The 10,947-nt window shown below is 37.8% G+C and overlaps 1 protein-coding gene across 1 annotated transcript in view; it reads left to right on the plus strand.

Annotated features, from left to right (window-relative positions):
* LOC110500296 (ankyrin repeat and BTB/POZ domain-containing protein BTBD11-A) overlaps positions 1-8,076 on the plus strand; it is a 196,431-nt gene extending 188,355 nt beyond the window's left edge. The window contains exon 16 of the mRNA XM_021577600.2: positions 6,469-8,076. Coding sequence (XP_021433275.2) covers positions 6,469-6,699 — 231 coding nt within the window. The 3' untranslated portion in view covers positions 6,700-8,076. The remainder of the gene's footprint in view (positions 1-6,468) is intronic.
* The last annotated feature ends 2,871 nt before the right edge of the window (positions 8,077-10,947 follow it).

Below are 10,947 nucleotides of genomic sequence, written 5' to 3' on the forward strand. Positions count from 1 at the left end.
GGTGTCCATTGTTTGATGTTGAAGTTCTTGGACCTCTTTATAAGGCACATAGACATGCAACTAGGCCCCAAAGTGAGTCGTCTGCTGCCTATGGTTTATGATCGAGTGAGGTGTCATTAAACCCCCACATCCATCCCTCTTCCCCTCTGCGGGAGAGAGGGAGAGCGCTGTAGAGCTGATACATTGTAACCTGATCCTTTGGATCCTCACAGGATAGTCATGACAACCAGCACGGGTTATTTTACACCACTGGCCCTCTCCATTTTGTGAACTGCTTGTGTCGTGAATTACGTGTCATTCCATTTTCGACGACACATTCCAGGTAAATAACCCACACAGAACGTGACTTTTCCAGTCATGTTTGGTTTCACTGCAATCAACTGGTTTGTTTGTAACACAATCAAACCTGATGGGCCATTTCGCGGGACGTATTGACTGATTTGAAGACAACAAGTCATGACATCATTGTGCACCAATGATTTGCCTGCTGTTTCGTTGATTAACTGTCTTTTAACCCAATGATCACTGATCGTCTTGAAATCTAGCTGGGTAGATAGCCAATGAGCTGAGCTAAACGGCAATAGGCCATGTTTTTGTGTTGCAAGACGAACTCATGTAGTAAGCTCCAGCGTAAAGTGAGTCATTCGCTATTGAAGTTTCATACCGGAAGGAGAAACACATATTACGCATTGCATTGTTTGGTAAACGCGATTCAGCTGTTTATATATATCAATCATTATGGCGACTAAGTCAGGGAAAGCTAAATCTAAGTCTAGATATACAGATGTACACACAATTTTAGAATAAATTGATTGGGAAGGTGAGGCAGAGATTGTTGTAGGACAATTCATTTAGCGATTGTAGAGGAATATTTTTTGAAAGGGAGAGGACATCGTTTTGGACTGGTAGGTTCTTATCATGTTAATGCCCTTGTTTGAAATTAATAACATAAGATATCATTTGTGATTTCAAGTAAATTTTAGAAGCAATATATAAACATGTAATGTCATGAAATGTGAGATGCGTGTGTCTGCCGCCCCACCCCAACCCACATGAAATAGCCTATTTGAGGCTGTTGAGGGGAGGGCAGGCCCACACAACAATGGCCAAAGTGAAATGGAGACAGTAGATACAGCTGGTCTGTTGTAATATAATAAAGACAGTAGATCTAGCTGGTCTGTCATAATATAATAGAGACAGTAGATCGAGCTGAAATGTCATAATATAAAAGAGACAGTAGATCTAGCAGGTCATAATAATGTATTCAGCCTTATGTTCCCTGTACTCTCTATATATATATATCTGTTTATTATACCTGTTGATAGAGGGCTCATATGTGAAACTATTCTAACTGAACATTTTCTTTCACAGTGACACTGACTCCTAATGGGAGTCTTATCCGGTGTCATGTGTGAATTTAAGTATGCTCTCTCTAATTCTCTCTTTCTCTCGGAGGAGGACCTGAGCTCTAGGACCATGCGTCGGGACTACCTGGCATGATGACTACTTGCTGTCCCCAGTCCACCTGGCCTTGCCGCTGTTCCAGTTTCAACTGTTCTCCCTGCGCCTTTGGAGCCCTAAACTGTTCATTTTTACTCTTGAGGTGCTGTCCTGTTGCACCCTCTACAACCACTGTGATCTCCACCCGGCACAGACAGAAGAGGACTGGCCACCCCTCATAGCCTGGTTCCTCTCTAGGTTTCTTCCTAGGTTTTTTGCCTTTCTAGGGAGTTTTTCCTAGCCACCGTGCTTCTACACCTGCATTACTTGCTGTTTGGGGTTTTAGGCTGGGGCTATATAAATAGATTTGATTTGATAGAGGACTGAGGGTCTTACAAATATTGAAAGTGTGTAAATAGTTACCCATGTTATTTTGTGAATGTATATATTTATATATTTTATTTAAATCAATAATAATTTTTTTCCCATTTATTTATTTTTTCATTTATTTTTCTCAATTTTTGGGGGGAGTGGTTGTTAGAATACCATTTTGTTATTTTGTATATAGTTATTTGTTTCAAAATGGATACCTTCACCAATTTGGCCACTTGGGGAACATTTGGGCTACTTGTGTGGAGACCTGGGTGACTTCATGATAAATGTCATGTGGCACACTCATTTTGGTTATCATTCTGAAACTTTTCACAAGTACTGTTGCCCTCTCATATTTTGCACTGAAATTGCCCCCATCATCCTATCTGAATGTTTGTTTTATCTAATTCATTTTAAAGATGATACAAAAAAAAAAAAAAAAAACGTATTGTTTTTTTCATTGTTTTATCTAAACCAGATCTATTGTGTTATATTCTCCTACATTCAATTCACATTTCCACAAACTTCAGAGTGTTTTCTTTCAAATGGTACCAAGAATATGCATATCCTTGGTTTTGTGCCTGAGCTACAGGCTGTTAGATTTGGGTATGTCTTCAAGCGGAAAATGCACAAAGTAGGGGGGGAGCTCTAAGAGGTTTTAAACCGCTGTATAACACTTCTATTTTTATGAATGTTTAATTTGACTATTTCTGTATTTTTAATTTGGCGCTCTGCAATTTCCCGGACGGTCGTGTCCCACCTGCCCATAAGAAGTTAACCTGTTATGGCTGCAACCCTTTGTTCTCAATTTCCGCCTGAAGACATGCCCAAATCTAACTGCTTGTAGCTCAGCCCCAGAGGCAAGGATATGCATATTCTTGGTATCATTTGAGTGGAAACATTCTGAAGTTTGTGGAAATGTTAATTGAATGTAGGAGAATATAACACAGTAGATCTGGTAGAAGAAAAGAGAAAAAGAGCATACGTTTTCTGTTTTTTATTGTTGTAGTATCATCTTTCACATGTACAGTGCCTTGCGAAAGTATTCGGCCCCCTTGAACTTTGCGACCTTTTGCCACATTTCAGGCTTCAAACATAAAGATATAAAACTTTATTTTTTTTGTGAAGAATCAACAACAAGTGGGACACAACCATGAAGTGGAACGACATTTATTGGATATTTCAAACTTTTTTAACAAATCAAAAACTGAAAAATTGGGCGTGCAAAATTATTCAGCCCCTTTTACTTTCAGTGCAGCAAACTCTCTCCAGAAGTTCAGTGAGGATCTCTGAATGATCCAATGTTGACCTAAATGACTAATGATGATAAATACAATCCACCTGTGTGTAATCAAGTCTCCGTATAAATGCACCTGCACTGTGATAGTCTCAGAGGTCCGTTAAAAGCGCAGAGAGCATCATGAAGAACAAGGAACACACCAGGCAGGTACTGTTGTGAAGAAGTTTAAAGCCGGATTTGGATACAAAAAGATTTCCCAAGCTTTAAACATCCCAAGGAGCACTGTGCAAGCGATAATATTGAAATGGAACGAGTATCAGACCACTGCAAATCTACCAAGACCTGGCCGTCCCTCTAAACTTTCAGCTCATACAAGGAGAATACTGATCAGAGATGCAGCCAAGAGGCCCATGATCACTCTGGATGAACTGCAGAGATCTACAGCTGAGGTGGGAGACTCTGTCCATAGGACAACAATCAGTCGTATATTGCACAAATCTGGCCTTTATGGAAGAGTGGCAAGAAGAAAGCCATTTCTTAAAGATATCCATAAAAGTGTCGGTTAAAGTTTGCCACAAGCCACCTGGGAGACACACCAAACGTGGAAGAAGGTGCTCTGGTCAGATGAAACCAAAATGGAACTTTTTGGCAACAATGCAAAACGTTATGTTTGGCGTAAAAGCAACACACCATCCCCACTGTCAAACATGGTGGTGGCAGCATCATGGTTTGGGTCTGCTTTTCTTCAGCAGGGACAGGGAAGATGGTTAAAATTGATGGGAAGATGGATGGAGCCAAATACAGGACCATTCTGGAAGAAAACCTGATGGAGTCTGCAAAAGACCTGAGACTGGGATGGAGATTTGTCTTCCAACAAGACAATGATCCAAAACATAAAGCAAAATCTACAATGGAATGGTTCAAAAATAAACATATCCAGGTGTTAGAATGGCCAAGTCAAAGTCCAGACCTGAATCCAATCGAGAATCTGTGGAAAGAACTGAAAACTGCTGTTCACAAATGCTCTCCATCCAACCTCACTGAGCTCGAGCTGTTTTGCAAGGAGGAATGGGAAAAAATGTCAGTCTCTCGATGTGCAAAACTGATAGAGACATACCCCAAGCGACTTACAGCTGTAATCGCAGCAAAAGGTGGCGCTACAAAGTATTAACTTAAGGGGGCTGAATAATTTTGCACGCCCAATTTTTCAGTTTTTGATTTGTTAAAAAAGTTTGAAATATCCAATAAATGTCGTTCCACTTCATGATCACTTGTTGTTGATTCTTCACAAAAAAATAAAGTTTTATATCTTTATGTTTGAAGCCTGAAATGTGGCAAAAGGTCGCAAAGTTCAAGGGGGCCGAATACTTTCGCAAGGCACTGTATATATTTGTATATTTCATAAAACGGCATTAGCACTTACCCGTCCAGAAGTACGTGGTCCAATCCAGGAACTGTGGTCCAATCCTGTCCTTGCAGAAACAGCTCCTCAGTTCGTTTGAATGATAACACTCCAAGATTCCTCAAACAAAAAATCTGTCTCACTTTCACTTTTACTTTAGAGTTTAACTTCGCTTTACATGAAGTATTCGCCAGGATATCTTCAATGAAATCGTTGAAACTACAACTTTCCGAAATACAGCTGCACGTAAAAAGCCTTTACAGCAACTCCTCTGATCGTCAAAGCGAAAATGGAGTTCCCTGCGCGTGCGATTACAACCAAGGAATTGTGGTCCAACCCAAAACCATTACATACTGGCGTTTAACTCAGCTCATTGGCTATCTACCCAGCTAGATTTCAAGAAGATCAGTGGTCATTGGGCATAACTATAGTCAATCAATGAAGCTTCGCTAAAATTATTGGTGCGTCAGGTAGTCATTTATCGTTGTCTTCAAATCAGCTCACTTCGGTCAATTCTCCCCGCAAAAAAAACAACGTTGTTTGACTGTGTTGCAAACATCCATAGGAATGCACTGACACCCACCATGACTATGTAAACGATTGTTTACAGGGGCGAATCACGCCGAATGCTCCGTAAAAAATATATTGAAACACAAGCTTAGCCTTTTGTTAACAACACTGTCATCTCAGATTTTCAAAATATGCTTTAGAACCAAAGCTACACAAGCATTTGTGTAAGAGTATTGATAGCCTAGCATAGCATTAAGCTTAGCATTCAGCAGGCAACATTTTCACAAAAACAAGAAAAGCATTCAAATAAAATAATTTACCTTTGAAGAACTTCGGATGTTTTCAATGAGGAGACTCTCAGTTAGATAGCAAATGTTCATTTTTTCCAAAAATATTATTTGTGTAGGAGAAATCGCTCCGTTTTGTTCATCACTTTTGGCTAAGAAAAAAAAAAGAAAATTCATTCACTACAACGCCAAACTTTTTTCCAAGTGAACTCCATAATATCGACAGAAACATGGCAAACGTTGTTTAGAATCATCCTCAAGGTGTTTTTCACATATCCATTCGATGATAAATCCTTCGTGGCAGTTGGGTTTCTCCTCAGTAGCAAACGGAAAAGTACTTGCAGCTGGAGATTACACAATAATTGCAACGGAGGACAAGCGACCACCTGGTAAATGTAGTCTCTTAGGGTCAATCTTCCAATGATATGCCTACAAATACGTCACAATGCTGCAGACACCTTGGGGAAAACGTGGAAAAGGTAAGCTGACTCCTAGCTCCTCCACAGCCATATAAGGAGTAATTGCCATGAGGCGGTTTCAAAAAATGCGGCACTTCCTGATTGTATATTTTTATCTGTTTTTTTTCTGTAACATCAGTTCTGTGGCACTCACAGACAATATCTTTGCAGTTTTGGAAACACAAGAGTGTTTTCTTTCCAAAGCTGTCAATTATATGCATCTTTTCGTGACAAAATATCTTGTTTAAAACGGGAAAGTTTTTCATCCAAAAATTAAAAGAGCGCCCCCTATATCGAAGAAGTTAAACACTGAGGTAAACACTAATGCTTATTACTTAAAAGAAATAAAAACATTTAATAAAAAGCTTATTCAGATGCAGAAGGGTTCTACGTAGAACCCTTCTTTCCTTTCAAATAATCCTTCTTGCCTTCAAATAATCATCAAATAACCTTTTCTTCCAAAAAATTTTCTTCGGATGAAAAAGATTCTATGTAGAACTCTTTGCCTTACATAGAATCATTGTCCTCCAAATATGATTCTTCTGATAAACGGTTCTTGGTAGAACCCTATCCCTCTGCAAAGATTTTGTAACCCTTTTTTCTAAGAGTGTACAGTAAAAGAGTATAAAACATAAGAAGGCAAGATAACCATGCATGATACAATGTGTATATATCAGACATAAAAAAAACACAAGTCATAGAGAGGGCATTGTGACAGAGTGAGTTAAGGTTCTGACTGTATCCTTATGCCCTGTTTAGTTCCTCTGTGCCAATGAGCTGGCGGTCTTCATCGAAGGCTACTTCCTGAAGAACATGGTGCTGCTGATTGAGGTGGAGGCTTTCAAACAACTACTGTACGAGATGCCTGTTACTGTGAGCCCCGGACCCTGCCTGAGCCCCATCTCCGATGTCCTCCATGACCTGGAGAAAACTCTAGCCACCCGCATCCAGTCAATTCACCTCTCCTCCTCCAAGGGCTCCATTGTGTGACCTCTCTGGGTTATTTAAACACACTTACAATCACCCAGTAATGTTACTGCAACATCCACTACCCCAGTTCATTCACCTGTCCCCTGATGTTAACATTTTCATAACATCCCTTTAATGTTACTGCTATTTCAAACCCTGTCCATCTACCTGTCCACGCTAGGGAGTGCTGTTGGTTTATGTGACAGGTCTGGGTGCTTACGCTTCACAACATTGCTGCAGAGTTACACTGCAGCGTCCAGCCATCTGACAGCTCCATTGTCTTCTCTTTGTTACAGGTTTGAACATTGTTGTAATACTCCTCTAACGTCACTGCACCATCGAATACATAAAGGAAATATAAAAAAAAAAATGTATGACTTGTTACAGGCATATAATATGCCCATGATAATAAAATTTACAATTGTATTTCATATGAGATGCATACGTAGAATAGGTCCCTTTTGCTGAAAGAGTGGAATAACTTGTAGAATAAAAACTCTACTTTGAAAAATGAACTCATTCAGTGGTTAGTATCTGGTATGAGAGTTTACTTGGCTTTGTAATATTTTTGTTTGTATAATTGGGATGCAAATCTGTTTGGTGACAGAGCAGGTGACTAAAGTAAAGGAAAAAATGTCAAACTTTAACTTTAACTAAACCAACCACAAAAAGTTCACTGTAAAAAAAATCTGGTTGTTTTTATGGTAACTTAGTGGCAGCCAGTTACTGTAAAAAAAAGACACAGTATGTTACTGTAAATTCCAAAGAAACTTTGGTTTAACAGTATATTACTTTACATTTCAATAATGTACTGTTAAATCAAAGTTTTTTTTACATTAACGGAAAGTTACCATAAGTTGTTTTTAAGTTACAATAAAAACAACATTATTTTTTTAAAGTGTATTCTTTGGAAGTGCATTGTAGCAATGATTTCAGAGTGATTTGAGAATGTAAACACATATGCCAACTCATTATCTTCATGTGTGGGACAGCATCTCACTCAGTCGTCGATAAAGCTGATGGAACATTTACAGAACTGACTAATACTTCAGTGCTCCTTGAACTGTACTCCCAACAATCATTATCCATTTATGCTTGAAACATGGATGTTCAACTTAGACCAAACTTATGATATATTTATAAACCATGTCAATAATTTGCATGACACCTCTCAACTGTACTACCCTACTGTTGCATTTCAGCAGAGCCAACCTCATAGACTACTTTGGAGGGAAGTGAAGAGTTTTCTAGCTATGACGAGTCAGACTCATACTGGCACTCTCGAGAAGGAAGGGTCTTCATGCTGTAATTGTGGGAAACAAGGTAAATATGTAATGAAAGTCAATTCTGTTGGTTGTTCTTTCTACAAACTAATGTACAGTATATTTAATTCACCTACAGTTGCTTGGATAACAGCATTGCTCTTGTTGGATGTGTTACCTGCTCAAACATTGTTCTTAAATGTTCAATTCTGGTAATGCAACGTTGCATGTTAAATGTACAGTATGAATCTTTAGATTCTTCTGTTTAAGACTTTTTTTCAAAATGTGTGTGTCATGCAGATTGGTATAAGTGAGTAAAAGGTATTAGTCTCTGATATATGTAGGATTTCAAGCATGGGATGTTTTCCTTCTACACTGTGCAACTACTGATGCATTCCAAATAATCAAGGTTAAAAGGTGACACGGTAGTTCTTAGGTGATCCCCAAAATAGTTGATTGCCATGATAAGACATTGTCAAATCACGTGTAGATATTGAGATATACTGTATGTATAATATGCATAAGGTATTATGGTGCATGAAGTGGTAACACTTTTTTTGGGTAGTCCATCTGTAGATGCAAACTATCTGTTGATAAGCAACTCCTTGCTAAGGTTACGGTTAGGGTAAGGTTTAGAGTTAGGGTTAGTAGATAGTAATTTGAAACGTTGCTGATAGTCTGTAGATAGTCAGTCTGTAGAGCATCTACAGATGATCAAAATAAAGTGTTACCCATTAAGCAACATCCATCTATTAGATATCTATTTTCAATATAATTCCAGGGACATAGATTAATAAAACAGTTGCTGTGCAAGCAATGTCATAGAACACCATTTCAGATTGCTTTAAAGCCATATGTTTCAACTTATTCTAAATCAACATGACCAGAGAGAATAGAGGGAAGAAACCACAAAACTGGCTTTGGGTCAAACAGGGCACAGTATGTCAGCCATTAAAATAAGATTTCTCCTTTTACCTATTAAAAAGAACTGGGTGATATTTAATTTAGGTTATTTAATTTAGGTTATTGTTAACTCATACCATTTTAGCTGGAGCCTAAGGGTTGAATAGTGATTAAGTATGAATATTTGAGGACATTTAAAATGTGTAAATAATAAAAAAATGAATTATTATATTTGTTTTTTCTACCCCATACACAGCACTGTTTTATTTCATGATTGTCCACTGTTACTTTGTTTAACAAAGTTAAAAATATTATAAAAATATCTAAGGTCTCCAGATTTAGCTAATATTTTATATAGGGCAGTATTACGTCCCTGCAAAAATAGGGCTATTATTTAAAAAGTTCTTCTGTGACAAATGTTGGCATTTTTAGTGCACAGGCAAACCCTATCTACAGGGCCGTAAACCTGAGTAGCTTTGATGTATCTCATACTAAACAACTCAAAGTAACACTCTGGGAAGGGTATGTGACTTTTATGCTATGTTTATAACATCTGACATTCTGTTTCAAAGGATTTCCACATTCCCTAACACACCTGTACGTTCCAACTGACACAATGTTTTATGTAAAATTGCCATTGCATTTTCAAACAAATTCAAAACTAAGCTTTTTTCAACCATTTTATTTCAAAACAATTACAGTAAGGTACTTAATTGTTACCCAGAAATGATTTGATATTGAAATAAAAATGGCTGTATTGGATCTTTAATCAATTTGCCGTGCACTGTGTGTGCAATTGTTATGACTAGATGAGCTCCTCACATGCTCATACTCAAAGACTTGGGGTTGGATTCAATCCGTATCGCGGAATATCTACATTAGAGCTTGATTTCATTTAAAAGTCAGCGTAAATTTTTACGCAGATCTCCCGCGATACGGATTAAATTCAGACCTTGGTATGTGAGAAAAAGCAATTCGGATTGAATAGAGCCCCAAGTATTTGAGTCAAGGATGAGAATGTGAGGAGCCCATCTAGTCATAACAATTACACACACAGTGTGTGTGTGTGTGTGTGTGTGTGTGCAATACATACAGTTGAAGTCAGAAGTTTACATACACTTAGGTTGGAGTCATTAAAACTTGTTTTTCAACCACTCCACACATTTTTTGTTAACAAACTATAATTTTGGCAAGTTGGTTATCTACTTTGTGCATGACACAAGTCATTTTTCCAACAAATATTGTTTGCAGACCGATTATTTCACTTATAATTAAATTCACTGTATCACAATTCCAGTGGGTCAGAAGAAGAAGTTTTAACACTGTTTTTTGTTACTACATAATTCCATATGCATTATTTCATAGTTTTGATGTCTTCACTATTATTCTACAATTTAGAAAATAGTACAAATAAAGAAAAACCCTGGAATGAGTAAATGTGTGCAAACCTTTGACTGTTACTGTATGTGACTCGTTTCTTGAAACTAGGCATTAGTTTACAGGAGAGGCATTTGAAGGTAAACGTTTTTTAATCAAAATATTTTTGTGTGCAGAAATGCCTTCTGGAACATGTGAACTTTAAATGTGCCTTAATTAACAAACTTGTATTCCATCTGTAAATGCAATTAATTTTTTTTAATTACGAGCCTAGTTGGTTTAACCACAGAAAAAGTATTTGTGACACTGAACATTACTCTAGGTGCGACAAAACTAGGGCCTAAAGGACTTGCCTTGTTGATAGTGTTGTTAATAAGGCAGGGCTTTTTAATGGACAGACTTATCCCCAGCTTAGCTACTGTTGTATCAATATGTTTCGACCATGATAGTTTACAATCCAGGGTTACTCCAAGCAGTTTAGTCACTTCAATTTTCTCAATTTCCACAGTATTCATTACGATATGTAGTTTAGGTTTAGGGTTTAGTGAATGATTTGTCCCAAATACAATGCTTTTAGTTTTGGAAACATTTAGAACTAACTTATTCCTTGCTACCCATTCCAAAACTAACTGCAGCTCTTTGTTATCTGTTGCAGCCATTTCAGTTGATAGTTGGTAGTAAATGACGTGTATAGTGTTGAGTGATCTGCATCAGAGTTGTGGACTTG

Source organism: Oncorhynchus mykiss, chromosome 21, assembly GCF_013265735.2.
Source record: "Oncorhynchus mykiss isolate Arlee chromosome 21, USDA_OmykA_1.1, whole genome shotgun sequence".
Classification (NCBI taxonomy): Eukaryota; Metazoa; Chordata; class Actinopteri; order Salmoniformes; family Salmonidae; genus Oncorhynchus; species Oncorhynchus mykiss.